Source organism: Budorcas taxicolor, chromosome 11, assembly GCF_023091745.1.
Source record: "Budorcas taxicolor isolate Tak-1 chromosome 11, Takin1.1, whole genome shotgun sequence".
Lineage (NCBI taxonomy): Eukaryota > Metazoa > Chordata > Mammalia > Artiodactyla > Bovidae > Budorcas > Budorcas taxicolor.
Genome location: NC_068920.1, coordinates 104,128,455 through 104,154,545, shown reverse-complemented (window position 1 = coordinate 104,154,545; position 26,091 = coordinate 104,128,455). Strand labels below are relative to the sequence as shown.

General features: G+C 46.5%; 1 protein-coding gene and 1 long non-coding RNA gene across 7 annotated transcripts; one reads left to right on the top strand and one right to left on the bottom strand.

Annotated features, from left to right (window-relative positions):
- LIMS1 (LIM zinc finger domain containing 1) lies at positions 1 to 20,880 on the top strand. Of its 6 annotated transcripts, none has more exons than XM_052648954.1 (11): positions 1 to 94; positions 7,313 to 7,472; positions 9,980 to 10,046; positions 10,592 to 10,802; positions 11,165 to 11,314; positions 12,769 to 12,919; positions 13,330 to 13,422; positions 14,601 to 14,649; positions 15,797 to 15,872; positions 16,058 to 16,201; positions 18,234 to 20,880. In XM_052648954.1, the coding sequence occupies exons 2-11, from the start codon at positions 7,317 to 7,319 to the stop codon at positions 18,346 to 18,348; spliced, it is 1,212 nt and encodes a 403-aa protein (XP_052504914.1). In that variant the 5' UTR covers positions 1 to 94; positions 7,313 to 7,316; the 3' UTR covers positions 18,349 to 20,880. The 6 variants fall into 6 exon arrangements, with proteins under 6 accessions (XP_052504914.1, XP_052504910.1, XP_052504916.1 ...); XM_052648950.1 differs by lacking the exon at positions 1 to 94 and adding an exon at positions 3,642 to 3,931; XM_052648951.1 differs by lacking the exon at positions 1 to 94 and adding an exon at positions 3,644 to 3,931 and having other exon boundaries at positions 10,682 to 10,802.
- Positions 1,190 to 3,524, bottom strand: LOC128056250 (uncharacterized). The gene is made up of 3 exons (XR_008200157.1): positions 3,396 to 3,524; positions 2,936 to 3,041; positions 1,190 to 1,430 (listed from the first exon to the last, which is right to left on the bottom strand). It is a non-coding gene; the product is annotated as an uncharacterized LOC128056250 (long non-coding RNA).
- Positions 20,881 to 26,091: the final 5,211 nt, after the last annotated feature.

The following is a 26,091-nucleotide window of genomic DNA, read 5'->3' as shown; positions in this document are numbered from 1 at the left end:
GAGCCAATGTGACCTTGGCCCCTGGGAGGGAGTCATCGTCTGAGGACTAGCACTGGCGTCCTCAGTGCTTTAACAAGGACGTTCTTCGCTTCTGGTCAGTATGTCCTTTTCTCTAATAATTAAAGCAGGTGTATGATATATGCTTGATAGGCCCCTGCTGCTGCTGCTGCTAAGTCGCTTCAGTCATGTCCCACTCTATGCGACCCCATAGAAGACTCCCCCGTCCCTGGGATTCTTCAGGCAAGAACACTGGAGTGGGTTGCCATTTCCTTCTCCAATGCGTGAAAGTGAAAAGTGAAAGGGAAGTTGCTCAGTTGTGTCCGAGTCTTCGCGACCCCATGGACTGCAGCCTACCAGGCTCCTCCGTCCATGGGATTTTCCAGACAAGAGTACTGGAGTGGGGTGCCATTGCCTTCTCCGTGATAGGCCACAAACAGGTATAAACTTGGAAGTAAGTGTTGTTTGCGCCAGAGTGGCATCCCCAGGCTCGCATGTGAGGACCCCCCTCGTGCCTCCCTCCCCACCTCCCGGCCCCCCAGGCTGGGCCTGCACAGCAGGTGACAGGGTGCAGCCCCCCACCCACCTGGTGGAGGACGAGAGCACCTGAGCTCTTCGCTCTGGCCCGTCCTGCTGCGTGGCGTCCTTCTGCTCTGCAGCCGCGAGCCCTCCGACCAAGGGGCAGAATATCAGGGAGCAGCAGCATCCTGTGCTCCGGCCACTCTCACCTCTGTCCTCCCGTGGAGGAAATGGGCGTTTATGCCAGAAACGGGGGCATGAGAAGGAACCTGCCACACCAGTGTCTTTACTTCATGTCACAGTTGTTTTGTTTTAGTAGAAAAGGAAAATCAGAGTGAATTTCCCATTTGAGTGAAATAGAGAGACAGTGAGGGCTTTCCAAGTGACACTAGTGTTAAAAAAAAAAACAAACAAAACCCGCCTGCCAATGCAGGAGATGCCAGAGACCAGGTTCAATCCCTGGGTCAGGAAGATCCCCTGAGGAGAGCACGGCAGCCCACTCACAGTATTCTTGCCTGGGAAGCCCCGTGGACAGAGAAGCTGGCAGGCTACAGTCCATGGGGTCGCAAAGAGTTTAACACAATTGAGCATACATGCACACACACCCAGAGAAACAGGGAACACAGCCAGCCTGCCATGTGGTAATTTAATCAGGATGTCCCCACATGCTGGATACACGGGGCTCTTGAAGGCAGAGGTCTTGGAAGCTCCTGCCAGGCGCTGGGGTGACATCAGCATGGGACTGCACCCACAGAAGGGGGAACATTGGCCTGCACATTTTGTGTCGGAGTCCGTTTCCCAGGCAGTCAGTCAGCACGTCCCACTTGGTGTTTACCAACCACGTAGATGAGGACCTGCCATGTAGCACCAGGAGCTCTGCTTACTGCTCTGTAATTACCTTATGGGAGAAGAATCTGGAAAATAGGGAATGTCTCTATATGTATAACTGATTCACTTCGCTGTCTGGCAGAAAGTAACAACATTGTAAATCAACTATACTCAAAAAGTTAAAACCCACATAAGATGAAATGTTTGGTAATGATGCATGTAATTCAGTTGAATTCAATGTAATTCAATTCAAATAATTACAAAATTATTTGAGAGGATTTGAATTTTAAAAGTACCACTTGTTAAAAGTTGCTTTTTTAACTTTGCCAAACGTGCTCGGGCTTCTGTCCAGACCCTAGGTGTTTGAGCTCTTAGAAACAGCTGCCATTCTTGGTCTGTTACCTTTGGGCAAGTTATTCATCTCGGGCAGGGTGTTACGTCAGGGGCAGAATTTGTTCTGGCTGAAATCATGGCCTCAACTGGGCTGGTGGACTGGCAGCCTTTCATGCAGCACGTGGGAGGGCCGAACGCCGGATTGCAGGATGCGGGCATGGTCAGCTCAGCAGCAGACGAGCTGCGTGTGGTTCTGCATCCAACAGGCTGCTGGGTGCACTCAGCCTGGGTCCTCAACCCTCGCTGCTCTGATCTGAATGTTTGTGCACCCCAAAATTAGTATGTTGAGATCCTGACCCCTGAGGCTTGTGAGGCCATGAGGTCAGGTGTGAAGGTCTCTTGAATGGGACCCGTGGAGCCTCTGCCCCTCCACCGTGGGAGGGCTCAGCGAGGAGGCGCCAGCCAGAACCCAGGGGGCAGGGGCAGAGTCCTCACCCTGCCTGGCCACACTGGCCACCCTGGCGCCTTGGTCCTGGGCTTGCTGCCTCCAGGACCGTGACACGTGAATTTCTATTGTTTATAAGCCAGTGGTGTTTTGTTACAGTGACTCTAAGGGACTGAGACTCGGCCCGGTAGATGAGAAAATGGTCAGAGCTCGTGAAATACAAGGCTCTCCAGTCTGGATGGATGTCAGGGATGTCTGGGGTACAGACCTGTCCTGTGGGATCGGCCAGAGAGACCCCATGTCAGTCACGATGAGAAGAGAGGTTGATCGGACAGTGGAAGCCCTTGGGAGAACCTCTGGGAATCCCAGAACCCAGGAAACTACCTCACAGGCCCACTGCTCAAAGCTGGCCTTGAGGTGTCCTATATTAAAACAGCTTCCCACTTGCTTCAAGGCTGTCTTGCTGCGCTGTGCAGGCTCTAGTGATCTTGGTCAAGGGAGTTCAGATAAATGTTTTTTTATGGTTACAATGAAAGTCTAAAAGAATTGTTTGCATTTCTTAGAGTGACATTATTAAGTGCCAGAAATTCTTTAAAAGTAACAAAAGGCCTGGATATAAAAATTGAGCAATGGTGTTGATTTGGCCTCAGATTACCCCTCGTCCTGTTGGAGGAATAATTCATGTCCACTCTCTGTGGCTGGGTGGGGATGTGAGGGACCAGCCGGCCGGCCCGTGCAGCCCCTACTGGTTGGTGCCACGTGGTTGCCCATCCACCCTCAACTCCCGGACCCTAGGGAGCAACGCACTATTACCTGCATGAATCTTGTAGGGAACACGCGTGGCTCCTGGCCACACACAGGTTCCCTGTGCTGAGTGGGTCGGGCACCTCTTACATACCCGCTGGGTCTGCAGAACACACTGCGAACACACAGTTGGAATTCTGAATGTTCTGGATATGACAGCACATAGTGTTAGGAAGTAACACAGGCAGTTACTTTGTAAGAAGCTGAGACCCCAAAAGAACAGCTGCCCCCTGCTGCCCAGGAGGTGCCCTCAGGCTGTGTTGGAGGCTCCAGGGGCTGAGAGGTGGGACTGGAGAGGCTGTCCCCTCCCCCATCTACTCCCCAGGCCCCAGATCCCCACCGCTGCAGGGCTGACGGTGAGCGCTGCGGGCGACCCTGTGGAAGGAGCACAGCCAGGTGCAGAGCATCCCTTGTCCTTTACCCGAGATGCAGACCCAGGAGTACTGGCCACCGGGTTACATGCTCTTACCGGCTCAATTGGGGCCAAACAGGATGAGTTGTAACTGGACACGGGCTCTCTCCCTGGCACCCCTTTGGGAACCTGGGACTGAGCTGTCACTGCCCAGAGCCGCGGAGGGAGCGGGTTCCTGCCAATGCCCCCACCGGTTGTTACTTCCCCTGGAGGGCGGCCACACAGCCGATCCTTTGTTAGGGGAGGGCCCTGCAGCTTCCAGACCCACCTCCAGCTCTGGACCGGAAGGGCTGCATGACCCTGGAGCAGCTGACGTGTGGGAACCGGGAGGGGAGTGCGGGGGAGTGACCAGGGAAGCCGCCTGGGTGTCGTGCGTCCCTCCATCCCCTGTCCCTCAGTCCTGCCGCTCCCACCATGGCACTCCGGGGCCCGCTCCCAGCCGTCATCCCAGAGGACCAGGAGTTCCCCCCGGCGGCCCGAAACGGGGAGCGCCGGGGTCTCGGCAGCCAGGACGAGAGGGCCGAGTCCAGGCTGCAGCGCCGGCACAGCGATGTCAGGGTCTACAAGGAGTTCTGTGACTTTTACGCCAGATTGTGAGTGGCCCCCTCCCGGGCCCCCTCCTGGGGCTGGAGTTCACTGCCTTGGGCTTTGACCTGCACCTTCAGCGGGTCTCCTGCCAGGACTGGAGGTGGGGGGCGAGGATGCCCAGGACAAGTGCAGAAAAGAAGGGAGGAGAGAAGGAATGTGCTGCCTATAGGCAGGAGGCAGCCCTGCTGACTCCTCCTGGGGGCTGGAATGGAATCACCGCATCTCCATCTCCGGGTGTGCTTAGCAGGGAGGGGAGTTTACCTGGCCTGAGTCTCTACTTCCTCCGTCCACTCCCCATGCATTGCAATAGATGTCCCGCTTCTCTTTACCTGAGACAGCAGGCTCCTGATGAGCTCTAAGACCAATCTGACCGATAGAGTTACACTGTAACCAGAATGCCTGGTGAACTCAAGGTGCTTTAGGGGCTTGCATTCCTGCCCTTTAATGCTAGAGTATATGTTTCACACACTTTGATCAACAAGGCACTTGAGTAACAGAAGGCTCGGTGATGTCAGGTTTTCTGTGTGCGGCAACTTTGTGGAGGGGGATCGATCGGCTGAGACAGTTGTGACCAGACCACCACCAAGGCTTTCAGGCTCCCCAGGCGTACATTTCCCACCATGGAAATCCTCTCTGAAACATTAGCCTGTTAATTATAACTAATCCACCGACAGCTCACCCTGACTTTTAAAAGTAGCTTCTAAAGTCTGCAGTAACCGTGTCAGTCACTGTGAGAAGACTGAATAGGTCAGTGTTCAGTGTGGGCCTCACTTTACTGTCTGGGGTTATTGGCCGTGGGGGACTGTGCCCCGAGGGTCAGGGCTGTAGAGGAACTCGGCATCTTCCACTGAATTTTGCTGTAAACCTAAAACTGCTCAAAAACAGCCCATTAAAAATATATATATATATATATATATATATATTTATATACACACACACACACACACACACACACACACAGTGCCAGAGGGTCAGAGAGGATGGGCAATGTAAGCAGTTGAGTAGGTTGGTGAGATTATTGGTTTGTTTGGGCTTCTTTCCTCAAAGTTTCCGCTAATGTTCTCTTTCCTTTGTTTTCTTGCTAGTTGTTAAAATGAACACTTCTTCAAAAACACAGAACTTTATCCCTAAGACTAATTTACTTTTACTGTGTGTGGGGGAAAACTTGCTTTTATAATGTCTCTGCCTGTTTTCTAACTACATTCTAATCTGTGAGTATTTTAACTCGAGTGTAAATGGTCTGTAGTGTAATGAGCATAAATGGGTCGGTGATAAACAATTTGATATGGGGACCCATTCATAGTCTTAAAAAATACTGAGGTCTCCAAATACTTCTTGTTTTATTGGTATTTACTGTATTAGAAAATAAAACTGAGAAAAAGTTTAAGTACTCGTAATTAGTTCATTTAAAATAACAATGTGCTCATTACACATTAATAATATTAATTTTATATGAAATATGTTTCCAAAATTACAAAATCCTGGTAGAAAGAGTGGCATTGTGTTAACATTTTTGCAAGTTGTGTGTCTCAATAAAGCCATGCCACCTGCCTTCATCCTTCTGGAAGATGTTGTTTTGAATGAAGTTTATAAAGAAATCATGGCCCCTGTAGAGACATGGGGAAGGGGGGGCCTTTTCTCCTGGAGAATGTCACTGATCTGGGAAATCAGTATTTGGGGCACTCCAGGGTTTCTCCTGTAGCTCTCTTGGGATTCTGCTAAAATCACTGAGAATTCAGTGACTCTTTTGAGAGAATTTTAAGTTAGTAACAGTGTTTGATGTTTGAGTAGCTTCTTTTGGTTTCCAAAGTGGTTTTATAGGCTTTTTCTTATTCAACTCTCGGAGCAGTACTGGGCCTGTGGGGGTGGCTGCGGGCCACCGCGCGTTGCTGAGAAGCACCTGTGGATTTTGGTCCCTGTTAGGAGAAGAGGACCGGAACCAGACTGCCCTCGTTCATCCGGCTCGCAGCAGAGTCGGGTGACGAGGGAGCTGATGGCTTCTCTCCCTGATCCCCAGCGCTTTTTCAACAACAAGTAGAAAGTTCGATTCAGTAGGAGACTTAGGTCAAGTTTGCCAAGTGTCAAGGCCACATCCCTCCCTTCCTTTCCTGGCAACGCTTTAATCGAGTTTTTTTGGTGTGGGGTCGTGGACGTGGACTTCTGCATGGACTGTGAAGTCGACAAAGCAGGATGTTTCTCTGTGAGACCGTTGCCAGGAGAGGGTGGGGTCATCTTCCGTGGGAGTGGGGGTGAGGTGTGCTCTGTGCAGACCTTGCTAAGGAAGCAGTGAGATGTGGGCTGTGATGGGGACAAGGCAGTGGTCCTCCAAGGGGTGGGGGGATCTCTACCTCCCCCTTGGGGGCTGGGCAGGCTCCGGAGGTTGGCAGTGATTGCCCAAGGAGGGCTGAATGGGTTTCTGGGGGCGCAGACGCTGCCCCTGGGACCCGACACACAGTGGAGCACGTGCTCTGAGTGGGCATCTGGGTATCTGAAAATAAACTTGCAAATCATGATGCCGCTGGGCCAGCACCAGCTCTGCCAGGGCCTTCCCCCCTGGGGCCCGTCCAGAGACCCAAAAGTCCTTCACTGGAGCCCACAGTCTGGAAAGATCTGATCGGGGGTTCGGTCAGGTGCTTTCCCTTTACTGAATGCACCCGAGTGTTCGGGGTCCAGGGGAACCTGGCTGGTAGCTCCTCAGCCGGGGTCTTGTCGCGGTTCCTGTTTCTTGACAGGCCTCTCAGGTCCTGTCGAGCATGATACCATCATCCCGTTGTGGCTCCTGGGCAGGGGAGCCTGGATTCTGGGCCTGTGTCTCCCCTGAACCAGACAGCTGTGTGAGGCTGGGCTTGTCAGTCTCTGGACCTGACATCACCGGCTGTAGAATGTTCTCAGGATGGGAAACTCTGTGGCATTCAGATCCATCTCCCAGTGACTGTATTCAGATCCATCTCCCAGTGTCCGTGTTTGGCATTTGTCCCCCCATCGGACTGTAGGACTGAAGCTGCTTTGGCAGGCCTCACCAGCCGGGTCCTGTATCTGGGCTGTGCCTTCAGCGTGTCCGGACCGTGTTGGGGGGGAGTTCAGTGAAGCCAGTGGCAGGCCCTCAGTTCAGTCCTTTGAGGTGGCTCATGAGGCTCCCCTGCAGCCCTGGCTCCTCACGGGCTGAGCAGGGGGTAGGGTGCTCTCTGGGCTGTTGGCAGGAGGATGCAGGATGTTAGCGAACCAGAGGGTCTGCACCCAGGTGCCACTTGAGAAAGTGGGCTTGAGACCTTGGGTCGCAGGCGGGAAGCCGGCTTTATGGACAAGACACAGTTGTTGTGACCCCAGACCAAGCACTCAGGGAGAGCTGCCATCTGTGACCCATATCCCCTGTCTGTCTGTTGCAGCAACATGGCCAACGCCCTGGCCAACGCCAGCTGCGAGCGCTGCCGGGGCGGCTTTGCGCCCGCTGAGAAGATTGTCAACAGCAATGGCGAGCTCTACCACGAGCAGTGCTTCGTGTGCGCCCAGTGCTTCCAGCAGTTCCCAGAGGGCCTCTTCTATGAGGTGGGTGTGGGTGAGCTGTGGGGGCGGGGCTGTGATGCTGGGTGGGGGTTGTGGGGGTTGGGCAGTGATACTGGGTGGAGGGGACGGGGAGAGAGGGCCTGGGCAGTGATGCTGGGGTTGGGGAGCTGGGCAGTGATACTGTGTTGGTGGGGGCTGGGCAGTGATGGTGGGTAGAGGGGACAGGGAGGGAGGCCTGGCCAGTGATGGGGGCGTGGCGGGGGAGCTGGGCAGTGTTGCTGGGTGGTGGTCAGCCCTGTGGATGCCCGCAGCACCTGTGTCCTAAAGGGGCTCTTATTTGTGGGGTGGGAGCACCCCATCTTATCCTGTTCTCAGTGTCTCCTCTTCTTTCCCAAACACCTATTCTTCCTGGTCCTATGGTTGTTACCGTGGGCGCTGGGCTCAAGTGTGTTCATGCTGACTGTCCTGAAATGCCCCTTCACGTCTGCTTCGGGGCTGGTCTAGGGACAGCCTCAACCTGGGAGTGAGGACAACAGTGTGTATGTGTGTGTGTGTGTCTATGTGTCTGTGTATATCTGTGTGTGTGGTGTGTGGCTGTGTGGTCTGTGTGTGGCTGTGTATGTGTGTGGCTGTGCTTGTGTCTGTGTGTGAGTGCATGCCTGTGTGATCACCTCCTTGTGTGTCTGCACGCATGTCTCTATATCGTGATATGTGTACACAGTTATGTGACACCCAGAGGCGGCTGCTGTTTGGTTCCCCTCCTGCAGATTTTAAACTTTTCCTGTTTTACAAGCCATTCCTGAGGAAGGAAAGGTGGCTTTTAGAGGTCATTAGTAAGTCAACTGTTGGTCAGTCTGACAGTGTTTTCCCATAGGAATGGGGCCTGGGAGGGGGGCTCACAGCCAGCCTGCAGAAATCATGGGGCCGCAGAGCAGAGCAGTGTGTGTGTCGGGACAAACTCCAGAACACTGTGTTGCTCAGACACATCTTTTCAGCTCCTACTGTGTTCCCACAGCATGCGTTCCCTACGACAGAAACCCTCTCCGTCAGAACAGGAATCTCTCTTCCTGTCAAGGGTGATGGCCTTCAGGGTGGTTCTGGGGACCAAGCAGGGCTCTCCAGTCCCTAAGCTGGTGCAGGGGAGGCTGTGGCCCCTGGCGGCCAGGCCTCCAGCACAGTCTCAGGGGTCCAGGGAGCCTGCCCCAAGGAGACGTTGTTCTCCACACTTGTAAAGCCCTCTACCTGCCTGATCCTTCTCGAGGCCCAGAGAGGCTGCATGCCCTTGACAAGAGCAGACCAGTGACATAATAGGGTTAGAACTCAGTTTGGTCTCTGATATCTGATGTGGTTTTCTTTCCCTGACCTACTATTTTCAGAGCTAAGATTTTTACTGCAATGGGTAATTATGGCAACGGCCTTAGGAGAGATTCTAAGGAGGAAAAGAGAAGAGGCAGGCTCCTACCTGCGTGGCTTGCTATTGCCTCTCCATCACTTTCTTTTCCCCATACTGTGAGAAGGATGCAAGCAGTCCCCCAAACAGAAAACATTAATAAGCTAGATAACATTGAACTCCAAGTCTGCTAGGTGTCAGGCATTCTTATCAGTGGAGTACTGAAATCACTGTGAGGGAAAGAGGGGTCCTGCTTACCTCAGTAGGATATGCTGCTTGTGCAAATAATCAAACAGTAAATGCAATTTAACACTTGTAACATGCTTTCCTAAAAACTATTGATCAAATTGATAGATTGACTTGGCTGCATCAGAATCTTCACTGCATTATGTGAGATCTTTGATTCTGGTGCAAAGGCTCTCTAGTCGAGGCACGCAGGCTTCGTAGTTGAGGCACATGGGCTTGGTAGTTACGGCACGTGGGCTTAACTGCTCCTCCACTTGTGGAATCTTCTGGGACCAGGGATCAAACCCATGTCCCCTGCATAACCACTGGATGGCCAGGGAAGTCCCCATATTTACATTTTGATCATTTGTATAGTAATAATCTTTGTAATGGGCTTCCTTGGAGGCTCAGATGGTAAAGAATCCACGTGCAATGCAGGAGACCTGGGTTTGATCCCTGGATCAGGAAGATCCCCTGGAGGATGGCATGGCAACCCACTCCAATATTCTTGCCTGGAGAATTCTATGGACAGAGGAGCCTGACGGGCTACAGTCCATGGGGTCACAAAGAGTCGGACACGACAGAGTGACTAAGCACTGCACATCACACAAAAGTGAAGACAGTTAAAATATGCTAGAATATTTACTGTCTGTAAGTTTTTTTTTCTTCAACATGGGGAGAGGGGTCTGTGGTTCTCCTCCACCCTGCAGGTGGGGTTTGAGCAAAGACCTGGTGAAGCCTGGTGAGCAGGGGGCTCATTGCTCTCTGGAGGCGGAGGGTCACTTCTGGTCTCAGCTGGTCGGGGAGCCTGTCCTATATCCACACACAGGCATGTGGAAGGTGCCAGAGGGTGCCCCTCTGCTTCACAGGCCTCAGGAGGATGATGGATCCTGGGGCTGTCTCCTACTCAGGGGGGCGGTACTTTCTGTTTCAGTTTGAAGGAAGGAAGTACTGTGAACATGACTTCCAGATGCTCTTTGCTCCTTGCTGTCATCAGTGTGGTAAGTGTTGGTGCCCAATCTGCCGTGAAAAGTAAGTTTCCTTCTGCAGGACTTCCTCCCACGAGCTGCGTAGGAAGGAGAGTTGGTCAGGTGCTTGTCAGCCGCACTCCCTGTCATCGAGGTTAACCACCTGGGAGAGTCCCAACCCGAGAGCACTGGTTCTCATGGCCCGAGGGGTGACCCCAGGACCTGCTGGGCTTCCGTGCAGTTCCCTTTTGTCAATGCAGTCGGTGGGGGGCAGTGGGGACCTCGAGAGGCACAGGGGTGGCCTGCCGGTCACACAGCCAAAGAACGCGGGATTAGTGAGTAGATGCTGAGAAGCCTGGATGCAGGAAGAAGTTAAGTCTGCATCACAAGAAAGCCGGCTGTGGACTTCTGCTTTCTGTGCCCATGACCTGATATAACCACAGGCCTTGGAGAGGGAGAGCCCACACCTTGTTTAGAAAAGGAGAGCAGACCCAGAGATGAGAGGAGATGGCCCGAGAATGTGGCTGCAGGGCCAAACACAGGGGCTCAGGGGACATGGAGGCGTTTTCCTAACGCAGCGCCTCCTGCGGGGTCCTGGCACAGGAAGAGTGGTTTCCCAGGGCTGTGGGCAGGGAGGCTGAGCTGCGGCCTGAGCGTCCCTCCTGCAGGCGAATTCATCATCGGCCGGGTGATCAAAGCCATGAACAACAGCTGGCACCCCGAGTGCTTCCGCTGCGACCTGTGCCAGGAGGTCCTGGCCGACATTGGTTTCGTCAAGAACGCCGGGAGGTATGAGCAGGGCAGCGGTCCCCTCAAGGCAGGTGGGTGGGTAGGCAGGGTGGCGCCGCAGGGTGGCCTGTGCTCCCAGGTCATGCACGTGCAGTGTGGCATGGCCGGGCCTGTGGGGGACGCCCTGGCATTGTCCTACATCTGGTACAGCTGCCAGGGGGGTCTTTTAAGCGCTACCTGATCATCCAGGTGGGAGTAATTAGCTTCCTGTGGAAAGTGGGGCTTGGTTCTGCTCTTGAAACACAGCAGTGATTTTTAAGAAATGGTCTCTTGAATTTCTTTGCATAGATATGGGAAGCTTTTTTTTTTTTAAAATTATTAGAACGTTGGATTTAAATGTCAGCTTCTGTGGCTCTGTTTAGGCACCTGTGTCGCCCCTGTCATAACCGGGAGAAAGCCCGGGGCCTCGGCAAATACATCTGTCAGAAGTGCCACGCCATCATTGACGAGCAGCCCCTGATATTCAAGAACGACCCCTACCATCCAGACCACTTCAACTGCGCCAACTGCGGGTAGGCCCACGTTCTCTTGCTTACACTGTACAGACAGTGGAAATAAGTGAACGCACTGACTTGGGTATTACTGTTACTCCAGCATCCAAACTGGTTTTCTTCAGCTTTTAATCTGGAAAATGTTAAACCTATAGGAGAGTCAAGAGACTAATACACAGAGAACCTCAGACCCTTCATGAGGTCTCACTGGGTAACATGTTGCCGTGTGTGTGTGTGTGTATAAGTGTGCATAAACATGTACCTTTAAATGTGTGTGCTCAGTCACTCAGTCATGTCTGACTCTTGCAACACCACAGACTGTAGCCCACCAGGCTCCTCTGTCCATGAGATTTCCCAGGCAAGAATCCTGGAGTGGGTTGCTGTGCCCTCCTCCAGGGGATCTTCCCGACCCAGGGATCAAACCTGTGTCTCCTACATTGGCAGGTGGATTCTTTACCACTGTGTCACCTGGAAAGCCCTAATACCTTTAAATAATCAGCTCATATTAAAATATCCCCAGTGATCCCCATAGCTGTTTTTCATCACATTGTTTTTAATACAGGGTCCCCTCTCCCATGCAAAGAAAAAAACTTTAAATGGTCTTATCTTTGTATCAAAATGGATATAACTTTCACAGTTGTAACCATTAGCGTTTAAACTACATCTGTTTACTTTCACTCTCTATTTACATCTAAAGGCAATTTTGTTTTTTCTTCAGAAGCTCAGGATAAGCTGTTAGGCTACGCGTTTCACAATCTGCTGGGTAGTATAAGAATTTAATGGAAAAGGTACTTGACCATAGTCGGTATGACTGTCCTGGCTGTTACCACGGGGAGTAGAGAGCTGCAGTGAAAGCTGACAGACAGCTTGTTTTGGGGATTCAGTTCCGGCTTGGTCAGATTTTCTTGCCTGTCCTCCCTCTGTTCATTCTCCATGAGCACTTCTCCTAAAGAACCTTTTAAAAACAGATGAAACTCATCTTGGCTTGGGGGCCACCTTGGTTTATTGACTCAGGAGACTGAAGACGGCAGTGAACTCAAGCATCCGTCGGGGGAGCGGTCTGGGCGTTTGGTCTGTATGTTTTCTGTGAACCCACTGCTGTTCTTAGCAGCTTGTTAGTGAGTGTCAGGAAGTGGAACTGGTCTCCACACTCTTGTTATTTTAAGAAGGTAGCATTAGCAGGTCTGTCCCCGGGCCTGCATCCCTCTCCCCCAGCTTCTTAAGGAAAACAAGGAGAGCAGCGACAAGGGCCCGCGTGGGGGTACGTCTGACTGGTCGTCGCTGAGTGGTGTTTATGTTGACACGAATATGAAGCCTGCTGAAGCTGGTCAATCGCTGTGACCACCTCTGGGGGGAGCAAGCAGTTATGGGGTTGTTGCGGTGGTCTATTCAGATGCCTTATCTGAGGGTGTCAGCCGCACCAGCCGCCGGCTCTCGCCTTGCTGGCGGCACTCAGTGGTTTCCCTCTCCGGCAGGAAGGAGCTGACTGCCGACGCCCGGGAGCTCAAGGGGGAGCTGTACTGCCTGCCATGCCACGACAAGATGGGGGTGCCCATCTGCGGTGCCTGCCGCCGGCCCATTGAGGGGCGTGTGGTGAACGCCATGGGCAAGCAGTGGCACGTGGAGGTGAGTGCCTGTGGCGGGGTAATGGGGCCCTCACACACCCAAGGCTCAGGGGTGCCAGCAAGGCTGGGGGATGCTGAGGGGCGAGTGAGGCCACTTGGTGACAGTCAACTTTGTGGAAAACTAAGAACGTAGATGGCACAGTGCTGTGATCAGCCATGACGGTGCAGGGAGACCTCTTGGTTCCTGGTCCAACCCAGAGAGGCGTCCACGTATCCTCTCTGTTCTCATTCTGCTGTTGAGTCAGGGCCTCCGGATGCTGGGTGAAGGGTGGGAGCACTGCAGGGTTGCTTGTGACCCAGATGACACCAGCACCTAGGCTTTCATGGATCTTCTCTTTAGCTCTAGGGCTTTGCTTCACTACAACAATAAAACATGGTGTTGCAAGTATGACCTAATGCCGTTTCTTCCAGCATTTTGTCTGTGCTAAGTGTGAGAAGCCATTCCTTGGACATCGCCATTACGAGAGGAAGGGCCTGGCATACTGCGAAACCCACTACAACCAGGTAGAGATGGGCTCTTTGAATGCGACACACACTTATGTGAACTGGAGCTTCTCCACAGTTACGTGCAAAGAGAGCTCTGGGGAGACGGACACTGGGCTATACACATGGCTTTTTAACTTTTTATTTGTAAAATCACTTCATACTCAGAGAAAAGTGGTAAAATAATAAATACAAAGAAAATGCCTACACGTTGTACTCAGATTAAGTACCTGCTTCATCACGTGTGTGTCCTTCCTGCCTTCTTCTGACGCACACATAAATGCTCGTCTCATTATATGCGAGTCAATGTACACGTACAAAAGTGTGCTGATTCTGTCCTAAAGCATTTGATGATAAATTCCCTGTGGTCCTTTACCCCTAACCCTTCAGTGTGTGCTTCCCAAGAATATGGGACTCACTGGTCTAACCGCTGTTATCAGTATTGATTACTCTGTCCTTTCCAGTTCTGTCACTTTACCGAGTAATGTCCTTCCGGCCTATTTTCCACTCCAGTGCTGGGCCCAGTCTGGGGTTCTCATGCTCCTTTACCATCCTGAAATCTGGACCATCTCCAGAGCCGTGTTTTGTTTTTCATCAACATGAATAGTAAAATGTTTTCATTGTAGGAACTAAAAACTAGTCAGTGAGCATTTACTGATCATCTCTAGTAACAGCAAATTCTGAGTTTAGGTAGCCAGGCTGTTTTTTTTTTAATTGAAAGATAATTGTTGTTGGCATCTGCCACACATCAATGTAAATCAGCCACAGGTATACATATATCCCCTCCTTCCTGAAACTCCTTCCCATCTCCCATGCTTCCCACTCCTCTAGGTGGTCACAGAGCACTCCCTGTGTCACACAGAAAATTCCCTCTTGCTATCTTTTTTACATATGGTAATGTATATGTTTCCACACTATTCTGTCAATTCAATGAATATTACTCAGCTATGAAAAAAAGAACTCATTTGCGTCAGTCCTACTGAGGTGGATAAAGCTAGAGCCTATTATACGGAGTGAAGTAAGTCAGAAAGAAAAATACTGTATGTTAATGCATGTATATGGAAGCTAGAAACATGCTGTAGGGTATTTGTTTTCAAGTTGTACAAAGAACTGAAATTATATTAAATGTTTGGTGTTCTGATACTTAGTTGTAACATATCTTTAATTTTACCACTTTTTTTGTCTTTTCCTGTTTCCAGCTATTTGGTGATGTTTGTTTCCACTGCAACCGTGTTATAGAAGGCGATGGTGAGCACCTGTAGGGCACCTTTGGACTCAAAACCCCTGGGTCATGTGAAAATTGGAAAATGTTGCGATGGTCATCGGTTACTTTTCCTCTTTCTTTGGCGTATTTCCCAAGTGATCTCTAGCCGTGAAATGCTAACTCCTAAGAATTGAACTTGTTGCTCACTTGTGATGACACTTTAGGCCAGTGGTGCAAGGTCATTACCATAGAAACGACTGATCCCGAGTCTTGCTTCTCCCTCCCATCCCTGGAATTACTTTCCGTGGAAGCTGCGAGGTGTGTTCATTAGGAGCACTTGGGGAGGGCCCCCTGAACCCTGCAGACGTGAATACCTGGTGGTTGTCTCTAGACCTTTCCAGAACCTGCCCCTGCTCCCGTATGAGGAGGCCTGATTGACTAGCATGGAAAGGAAGCAGCTGTTTGCCAGCAGTCATTAGCAGATTCTGCCAGAAGCTTCCTGGTGAAGTTGTAAACACTGCTGTTTCCAGCCTGCTTCATGCCTCTGGGCAGAGAGCCAAATTTGGGAAATACTTTCTGAAACACTGCCCAAGTGCCCTTTGTGAAGGGGTGGCTTCAGGAAAGTGATCTTTAGTGCCGGTGGAAATAAATCTCACCTCCACCTGCGGGAGGCAGTTACCAGGAGAGAGAAGCGGGCAGAGGAGCTTAGTGTCAGCTTGGGAGGCAGACTCACCCTGGCTAGTGGGTTAGCACCTGGCTCCTGTTTTAATTACCTACCTAGTTCAGACTTCCTTGCTGGGCCGGTGGCAGGAGGCAGGTAGCGGTGCCAGGAGAATTGGGCTGCACCTTCGAGGCTGGGGAGTGGGGGCTCTGATGGGAAGACTTGGCATCTACTGTTCAGATGCCTTGAAACATTAACCATCAATACAGGTTGAAAGGCAGTGATGGCCTTCCCTGAGGTGAGGCCTGCAGTTGTGGGAGACAGATGCAGAGCTGAGACTGTGTGTTCTAACAGTGTGATAGATAAATTAGTGAGTAACTTCAACTGATTCCGTGAGCATCAGTTAATGGCACTGAGATGCTTAATGCTGTGTGTGGTTCTTTTGTGAGGAAAGCCCTAGAGAAGCAGCCTGGGGAAGGGGTGGGTGGTGAGCCGAGCTGCAGGTGAGTGACCATCCCCTCTCTCCCCAGTGGTCTCCGCCCTCAACAAGGCCTGGTGTGTGCACTGCTTTGCCTGTTCCACCTGCAGCGCCAAGCTGACACTCAAGTAGGTGTGCACTGGGCCTGCGAGCCCTCGGGTGGGACCCGCGGGGGACGTTGTGGAGAGCATTCAGTGTTGGAAAAGAAAGACCTGGTGCTTCTTGCTTCTTTCTGTCCAGGCCTTCTCAAAGCAAAGGTTCCTCCTTTAATCGTTCCCTCTTTTCTTTTGTTCCTTCTCTGTCCTACACAAAGGGATAAGTTTGTTGAGATTGATCTAAAGCCAGTCTGCAAACATTGTTATGAGAAAATGCCAGAAGAATTTAAGAGGAGACTTGCCAAGCGGGAGAGAGAAGCCAAGGATAAGGACAAGCAGAAAAAGAAAAAGCCAGTCTGTCTGTGAGCTTTTCTGTCCCTCTGCCACCATTTCTACTGCTTTCTCCTGTGGTTAGTCCTCTAGAATACATGTTAATCCTGGTTTCATCTCTTGCTTTTCTTGTTTCTTTTTGGCATGTATTTGTAGCTGCCAGAGGCTGGCATAGGTGGGCTTGTCCTGTGTAGAGCTGATCTTTTTGCCTAATTATTAAATTACACACTTTAATAGGGTCCACCCTTCACATAACCTGTACTGCACTTGCTTCCTTGAATCTGTAGACTCTCTCAGCTCGTTTTTTAATCACAATATGGTACAGATTTCTTTTTTTTCCAGTGGATTCAAAGGGAAGAATTCTAATCTCTTAATAGATATTGTAAAAGTTTCAAAGTATTTCTATCTGATCATTACAGCTTTTAAAATCCTAGTTTTTTGCTTCTATGCCTAAAATAATATAATTGGTCAGTTCCAGTGCTACATGTTCTAAGTTCTATGTTAAACTAAACCCTCTCAGCATGTTTCCTATCTAAGCAGAGACCATCTAGAGTAGAGAATAAGATACGGCATCTCTGGATATGTGTATGTGTTTTTGTACAATTCCTGGTTTTCACAGGACATATTTCAGTCTTTGAAATTCTCTTGCATTGTTAGAAAGACTGTCTCAGTTCTTCATAGGGACCATTGTGTTCTGAGTTCTAAAAGTTTTTTATTGTTTCAGTTTTCAAGTTTCCTTCTACAAAGAAAAATTAAAATTCAGATAGAAAATGAACACAATGTAAGGTTTGCTTAGCAGGCTTCCCTGGTGGCTCAGTGGTAAAGAATCCACCTGCTAAAGCAGATGTGGGTTCAACCTGAGTTGGGAGGATCCCCTAGAGAAGGATATGGTAACCCACTCCCGTATTTTTGCCTGGAAAATCCCATGAACAGAGGAGCCTGGCAAGCTATAGTTCATGGGGTCTGTAGAACACTTTGGGAGAACTTTTTAACTCAGTAGCACTATTTAAATCAAATTGCCAATTGAAACATAACATTTGAATTACTGTCATCATTAGGATCTCTGGAAACAAATCAGAAAATAATTCTCACATGGTGTTTAAAAAAAAAAGGTTTTTCAGTTTAAATATGTGGTCAGGATTTTGTTATTTTTGTTCTTTAAAATTGTATCAACAGATGTAATAATTTGTAACAGATAACAGTGTGTCACTGAACGTGTCCCACACATTTCCTAGATGTAATTTCACAGAAATTGAACTAGTTAGAAAGTTCTGCATTTGTTCCATTCACAGTTAGGGACTCATGACCTCAACGGCTATGAGCGCTGATAGCTGTCAACTGGAAGTGCATCACCTATAGCTAGGAGGTCTTCTCAACATGTGTCCGGAATTGCACAAGTGAATTGAGGGTGTGTGCTGTCCTGGCTTTTAAAGAATTGAGTTCTCCATATACACACTGATCACAGATGTGACTACAGGCCACATGGTCCACTGGTGCTCTTGAATTTTCTGTGAGACAGCCAACCAAAGTAACCTAGATGTTAGTTTAGGTTTTTCTTTTTGAAGATGATCATTGTTCTTGGGACAGGAGGCCAGGCAAGATGAAGCCTCATAGCTCCACCATGTAAAATACTACATGAGATACTTACACCTTCAATAAAGAGTATCAGTCTTATCAGAGAGATAGAGTTCTTTGCTCTGAATAACTGTTTTTAAAAAGTGTTCTCACAGTATTTTAAAATGATTGACTTTATCTGAGTTTTATTCACGTTAGATTCCCTGCATACTTAGCACAACTAAAATGTAATCAGCATTCTGTATCACATAGATCATTGTACAAGAGCAGTTTATAAGGGCAACTTTCTTCAAATAGTATTGCAGTTTATGTTTACCATAATGATTAGAATTGAGAGTAGAATTACAGTTTTTTGCTAATATGAATATAGTTATAATATGCATAGTATCTTCATTTACTTCAATAAAATTACTGTACATTATCTGTATGTCTATATACAAATGTGAATACATTTCCACTAATACTTTTTTTTATTATTATTAACTTTAGGAATAAATTTGTGGAGTTTGACATGAAGCCAGTCTGTAAGAAGTGCTATGAGAAATTTCCGTTGGAGCTGAAGAAAAGACTTAAGAAGCTAGCTGAGACCTTAGGAAGGAAATAACTTCCTTTATTTTTTCTCTTCTATGCAAAGATAAGAGATCACAACATTGCCTGACCTGATGCACCCTGTCTTAAAGTTGAGTCTCAAAAACGTTGAGAGCAAAGAGGACCTATTGAACACCTGTTGGTGTTCTTCATCTCCTTTTTCTCATTAAAGAGAAAAAAAGTTTGTCATCATATTTAAAACATGGATGAGATCAAGATTTGCCTTTGTTAATAACCCTTATCAGTTTGTTGAAATGTAGATGATACATAATAGAAAAAGAAACATGGTTAAATGTTAAATTTTAATTAGGGTCCAAAATATTAAATATAACTTTTAAAAATGAAAGGAGTCAGTTTTTACATGACTCAGATAAAAAAATATAAACATTATTTACTTTGTATTTGAAAGAAAATTAATTACAACTGCAGTTGGGGAGGATATAAAAAAGAAAACCATATCTCACAGAATCTTAGTGTGTTTATCAAACTAGTGACTGTAAAATGAATATACACATTGCTCATATATGAAACAAGTATATTCAGAACTACTTGATTTGGGGACTTTTATTGTTATGGTTAAATGCAATAAGTATTAAGCTTAGTTTTAATTTTTGTTCTCCTTTGTGAACTTCTTTATACAGTTACTTAACATAGTAGTTATAGCTAGCTAATAGTATTCTTTTTAAAATTTTGTGCAGAAAAAATTTATACTAGGTATTTGAAAATACAGTATACTTTACAATATTGGAAAAATGAAGTATTTTTTCATGTATTACAGCAATTATACTTTGAAGCTTAAGGTCACAGATGCAGTCTTAGAGTAGGATATGAAATTAAATGTTAAGTAGTTGGGAATGTATCACTTAAAAAACGTGAATGTTTATGTATTGATCATATTGCCTTTATAACCATGCTAATATCTATGCTTTATATATAAATAAACTTGCCTTGCCTTAGAAAAATACATACATTAATCAGGAATTCTAGCTGTTTCATACCTTACAAACTAAAAACAAGTGTATTGAATGAGATTTGTAAACTCAAATTCATTTACCACAGCTATGATTATATTAAAATTTTTTTCTTCTTTTTAGGGAAACACATTGAAATTAATTTGTGATCTTAATTAGAAGAGAATTATGTTGATATGTGTTTCAAGTTTTTATTACAAATCTTATAATTAGATTTTATTTACTGTATGTATGAGTTATAAGTAACACTTTTAAATTGGAAGAGTGGTGTTTAAGTGTCAACTTTAGGCCAAAAGTAGTGAATTATTTTATTTTGCAAAGTTTTATCTTAAAGTTTCTGGATGTCTTTCTCCATAAACCTATATGCAAAGTGAATTTTGTGAACACTTTTTAAATGTTGCTGCTACTTACCTATGTTATCATATAAAAGAAAGTTGCAAAGATGGGCTTCTACGGGGAAAATTATTGGTATTTTCAAAAAATTGCTGAAATGTTATTTTGCCATTAAAAAAAAAAATCTCAGGATGCTACCAGTCTGCCATTAAGATATTTGTATGCATGTATTTTTAAATACTTGTGCATGCACTTTACAGTAAATTGTATTTCAGTTTTCAGTTAATTTATAACCAATAACTTAATTTTTTTTAGTGCTCTTTTAGAGTTCCAAATACAATCAGTGATAGAAAATAATATATACTTTAGACTGTGTTCAGAAGTCTGAACAGTCTTTGCATTTGACAGCAAGAATCAAATTCCCTTCAGCGTGCCTTTGTCAGCTAATACATGACCAGCAACAAAAATCTTTAAAGTATTTATTAAATACTGTACTGTGGATACAGTGCAGGATCTGCAGTCTGGGGTCTTGATGCTGAATTCCTAAATGCTCCCACACGGGAAATCCAGAGCAGAAAGCGCCCACTTAACTGTTTCTAATCACTGGGAAGAGGCATGGGCTGAATCACTACAGGCTTCATGTCTCTTCTGTGCCCAGAGGTCCTGCTGCTCACCTCTCTCATAAAATATGAGTTTGTAATTCCTGCAAGTTTGCCCCTTGAAGCCTCCAAGGCCATGGGGTGTTTTATTCAGACACATACTCCCTGCCCCCTGCAAGGGATCAATGAGCTCTTACCAGGAGTAAGGAGTAAACGGTTGTCAGTGCATGAGAGGATGGACTTACTTAGTTTCACATGGCTTCCTCCCAGAAGGGAGAAGCTCAGGCTAGTGAACAAATCTTTGCTTAAAATCCTACAAGGCATTTGAAATAATTCATTGTTTACTACATTTCTAAGTGCTCTTTTCCTTATCAAGCCTAATATAATTGGGAAAATGTCTGGGTACGAGTCAACATTCTTTACATCTTACTAACATTGTAACTGATGGTAGGTCATTTTTGCCTTATTTGTTTGCCAAAATAGCAATTTCTAAATTAAGGAAAATTTGAAGTTGGCTTACAGCATTGTTGTATTTCATTTTCGATTGTAAACTCAGTGGCAGGGACACTATGTCAATAATTATGTTTTTACATAGCAACCAGTGCAGTATACTCTTGGTGCTTAATAAATGTTCATAATTGTTAAGAATAACTGTTATGTTTTGCTTAACTTGAACGGCTTTGAGACATGGAACCATAAGGATATAGGACTAGTGCTTAAGAAAGCCATTTTGGAAACAACCCAAGTGTCCACTAATGAAAGATTGAATGAGAAAGTGTGGTCTGTGTAACAATGAAACATTATTCAGCCACAGATAAGTAATCTTGCTATTTACAACAGCATGGATAGGCCACTACTAAAAAGTCAGAGAAAGACACATAGTGTATGATCTCACTTATATGTGGAATGATTAAAAAAACCAAGCTCATTGATACAGAGAACAGATTGGTGGCTGTCAGGGGCAGGGGGTGGGGGGTGGGGGGTGAGGGTGGGCAAAATGGGTGGAGAGGGTCAAGAGACACAAACTTCCAGTTATAAAATAAATAATTCATAGAGACATCATATACAGCTTAGTGACTATAGTTATTAATATGTATTACATATTTGAAAATTACTAAGAGAATAGATCTTAAAAGTTATGATTATAAGAAAAAATTTTGTAACTGCATGATGACCAATGTTAACTAGACATTGTGATCATTTTGCAATGTGTACAAACATGGAATCATTATGTTGTACACCTGAGACTAACAAATTACATGTCAGTTATGCCTCAATTTAAAAGAGTGCCACATTTCTTCTTTTTAAAAAAAGCCATTTTAAACTATTATGTATGTAGTTTTTTCTGTAACAAAGTTTAAGTAGTGCTGTGTCTAAGTCCATGTTAAAAAAAAAAATCGAACAGCCTCTGTGTTCACAGGGTATCTTCATTGCTGCTACTGCTAAGTCGCTTCGGTCGTGTCCGATTCTGTGCGACCCCAGACGGCAGCCCACCAGGCTCCCCCATCGCCATTTCCTTCTCCAGTGCATGACAGTGAAGAGTGAAAGTGAAGCCGCTCAGTTGTGTCCGACTCTCAGCAACCCCATGGACTGCAGCCTACCAGGCTCCTCCGTCCATGGGATTTTCCAGGCAAGAGTACTGGAGTAGGGTGCCACTGCCTTCTCCGTGAGGTGACACCATGGTGCTTAATCCTGACACCTGCCCAGGGGGCTGTGATGTCAAGGAGGCCCTTTAAGGTTCCATGGCAATTTAATGGAGAAGGGGTAGCGCTGGAGCAATCGGACATCCAGATGCACAAAAATGGCTCCTGACATAAGCCTTCCACTTACTGAAAAGATGAACTCAAAGTCATATATCTAAATATAAAGTGTGAGACAAAAGAAAACCTTTGTGACTAGGGGTCATGAGTTCTTACGCCACAGCAAAAGCATGATTCAGAAAACAAAAGAAATGACAAGTTGCAATTTATCAAAATCAAAAACTGTCTCCTTAGTGGAAGATGCTGGTGAGTTATAATGAAATAACAAACTACAGACTGGGAGGAAATGTTCCCCAATCGTATGTTTGAAAGAACTTGCAGTCAGAATACCTAAAGTCCTCTCAAAACTCAGCAGTCGATGAAACAGTGAGACAACAGTCAATGAAAATTCAATAATCAATGTAAGAAGAACAAAAGAAATTTTATTTGAGCCAAACTGAGGATTGTAATCTGGGAAGCCGATTCTCAGAAGCCCTGAGAACTGTCCTACCTGTTAGATGTCGATTCAGTTCAGTTCAGTCACTCAGTCGTGTCCGACTCTGCGACCCCATGGACACCAGGCCTCCCTGTCCACCAACTCCCAGAGTTTACTCAAACTCATATCCATTCAGTCGGTGATGCCATCCAACCATCTCATTCTCTGTTGTCCTCTTCTCCCTGCTTCAATCTTTTCCCAGCATCAGGATCTTTTCAAATGAGTCAGCTCTTGGCATCAGGTGGCCAAAGTATTGGAGTTTCAACATCAGTCCTTCCAATGAATATTCAGGACTGATTTCCTTTAGGATGGACTGGTTGGAACTCTTTGCAGTCCAACGGACTCTCAAGAGTCTTCTCCAACACCACAGTTCAAAAGCATTGATTCTTCGGCACTCAGCTTTCCTTATAGTCCAACTCACACCCATACATGACTACTGGAAAAACCATAGCCTAGACTAGACGGACCTTTGTTGGCAAAGTAACATCTCTGCTTTTGAATATGCTGTCTAGGTTAGTCATAACTTTTCTTCCAAGTAGTAATTGTCTTAATTTCATGGCTGCAGTCAACTGCAGTGATTTTGTAGCCCAAGAAAATAAAGTCTGTCACTGTTTGCCTATCTATTTGCCATGAAGTGATGGAACCAGATGCCATGATCTTCGTTTTCTGAATGTTGAGCTTTAAGCCAAATTTTCACTCTCCTCTTTGACTTCCACCAAGGGCTCCTTAGTTCTTCACTTTCTGCCATAAGGGTGGTGTCATCTGCATATCTGAGGTTATTGATATTTCTCCCAGCAATCTTGATTCCAGCTTGTGCTTCTTCCAGACCAGGGTTTCTCATGATGTACTCTGCATATAAGTTAAATAAGCAGGGTGACAATATACGGCCTTGATGTACTCCTTTTCCTATTTGGAACCAGTCTGTTTTTCCATGTCCAGTTCTAACCGTTGCTTCCTGACCTGCATACAGATTTCTCAAGAGGCAGGTCAGGTAGTCTGGTATTCCCATCTCTTGAAGAATTATCCAGTTTGTTGTGATCTGCATAGTCAATAAAGCAGAAATAAATGTTTTTCTGGAACTCTTGTTTTTTCCATGATCCAGCAGATGTTGGCAATTTGACCTCTGGTTCCTCTGCCTTTTCTAAAACCAGCTTGAACATCTGGTAGTTCATGGTTCATGTACTGTTGAAGCCTGGCTCGGAGAATTTTGAGCATTACTTTACTAGCGTGTGAGATGAGTGCAATTGTACGGTAGTTTGAGCATTCTTTGGCATTGCCTTTCTTTGGGATTGGAATGAAAACTGACCTTTCCCAGTCCTGTGGCCACTGCTGAGTTTTCCAAACTTGCCGGCATATTGAGTGCAGCACTTTCACAGCATCATCTTTCAGGATTTGAAGTAGCTCTACTGGAATTCCATCACCTCCACTAGCTTTGTTCGTAGTGATGCTTTCTAAGGCCCACTTGGCTTCACATTCCAGGATGTCTGGCTCTAGGTGGGTGATCACCCCATTGTGATTATCTGGGTTGTGAAGATCTTTTTTGTACAGTTCTGTATACTCTTGCCACCGCTTCTTAATATCTTCTGCTTCTGTTAGGCCCATACCATTTCTGTCCTTTATTGAGCCCATCTCTGCATGAAATGTTCCCTTGGTATCTCTAATTTTCTTCAAGAGATCTCTAGTCTTTCCCATTCTATTGTTTTCCTCTATTTCTTTGCACTGATCACTGAGGAAGGCTTTGGAACTCTGCATTCAAATGGGTATATCTTTCCTTTTCTCCTTTGCTTTTTGGCTTCTCTTCTTTTCACAGGTATTTGTAAGGCCTCCTCAGACAGCCATTTTGCTTTTTTGCATTTCTTTTTCTTGGGGATGGTCTTGATCCCTGTCTCCTGTACAATGTCACGAACCTCCATCCATAGTTCACCAGGCACTCGGTCTATCAGATCTAGTCCCTTAAATCTATTTCTCACTTCCACTGTATAATCATAAGGGATTTGATTTAGGTCATACCTGAATGGTCTAGTGGTTTTTCCCTCTTTCTTCTATTTAAGTCTGAATTTGGCAATAAGGAGTTCATGATCTGAGCCACAGTCAGCTCCCAGTCTTGTTTTTGCTGACTGTATAGAGCTGCTCCCAATCTTGTTTCTGCTGACTGTTTAAAGCTTCTCCATCTTTGGCTGCAAAGTTTATAATCAGTCTGATTTCAGTGTTGACCATCTGTTGATGTCCATCTGTAATCTCTTGTGTTGCTGAAAAAGTGTGTTTGCTATGACTAGTGCATTCTCTTGGCAAAACTATTAGCCTTTGCCCTGCTTCATTTTGTACTCCAAGGTCAAATTTGCCTGTTACTCCAAGTATCTCGACTTTCTACTTTTGCGTTCCACATTTTCAAGACAAAGGATCATCAATCAAAATAACTTACTGACATTTTGCATAAAGTTAATAGAGGAAACTCAGCCCAGGTGAGCAGGTCACCGCAACCCCCTGCAGAGGTGGGAAGGAGCACTATTCTTTTAAGAAGTTATGTTGCTAGCGCACAAGAAAGTTAAAAGAAAACCCCTCTACTTTGGAGCAGGCACTCCCATCTTTGAGGGGGTCCAGTTAATGTGTAATGCAAACTGCTCATTAGGGAGGGAGAGAGAAAGCCAAGAGTGACACATAGAACTCTATGTTTAAAGTTTCTCATCCTGGCTTATGACTTTTTTATCAGCCAGTTTTACCTGATTAATCTTGAGTCCTCAACTTCTGAATTAATTGAACTGACAGGCACCTAGCATAGAGCAAAGGCATCCATTGCTGATCAAAATCAAGAGTTTCTTCATCTCAAGTCCCTCTGTGCTCTTCCTCTTTCACTTACTCCTTTTCAGTATATTCAACTAAAACAGATTAAGGTAGTAATTTTATGTGCTTGCCAAGGTATGCTTGGCAAGGTTGCTTTACTGTTCACACCCTCCGTTTCCTATCTGTCCACCTGAGCATAAGAACAAATAACAGTACTTTCATTAAGTTGTTGGGAGAATAAGTCAGTACATGTGATGTTGAGCTGCAGGCCACAGGCCTTGCCCAGGTTCAAGACTAAAAGCCCAGAGTAAGCAACAGGAAGAAGCACAAGCTGGAATCAAGATTGCCGGGAGAAATGTCAACCTCAGATATGCAGATGACACCACCCTTATGGCAGAGAGTGAAGAGGAACTAAAAAGCCTCTGATGAAAGTGAAAGAGAGTGAAAAAGTTGGCTTAAAGCTCAACATTCAGGAATCGAAGATCATGGCATCCAGTCCCATCACTTCATGGCAAATAGATGGGGAAACAGTGGAAACAGTGTCAGACTTTATTTTGGGGGGCTCCAAAATCACTGCAGACGGTGATTGCAGCCATGAAATTAAGACACTCCTTGGAAGGAAAGTTAAGACCAACCTGGATAGCATATTCAAAAGCAGAGACATTACTTCGCCAACAAAGGTCCATCTAGTCAAGGCTATGGTTTTTCCAGTGGTCACGTATGGATGTGAGAGTTGGACTGTGAAGAAAGTTGAGCACCGAAGAATTGATGCTTTTGAACTGTGGTGTTGGAGAAGACTCTTGAGAGTCCCTTGGACTGCAAGGAGATCAGCCCTGGGTG

Bases quoted from the DNA above. Each gene is read 5' to 3' on its own strand.
- LIMS1 (XM_052648950.1), top strand. From the start codon at position 3,753: ATGGCACTCCGGGGCCCGCTCCCAGCCGTCATCCCAGAGGACCAGGAG. The intron at 13,423-14,600 runs GTAGAGATGGGC...TCCTGTTTCCAG, and splicing joins GCGAAACCCACTACAACCAG to CTATTTGGTGATGTTTGTTT. The intron at 15,873-16,057 runs GTAGGTGTGCAC...TCCTACACAAAG, and splicing joins AGCGCCAAGCTGACACTCAA to GGATAAGTTTGTTGAGATTG.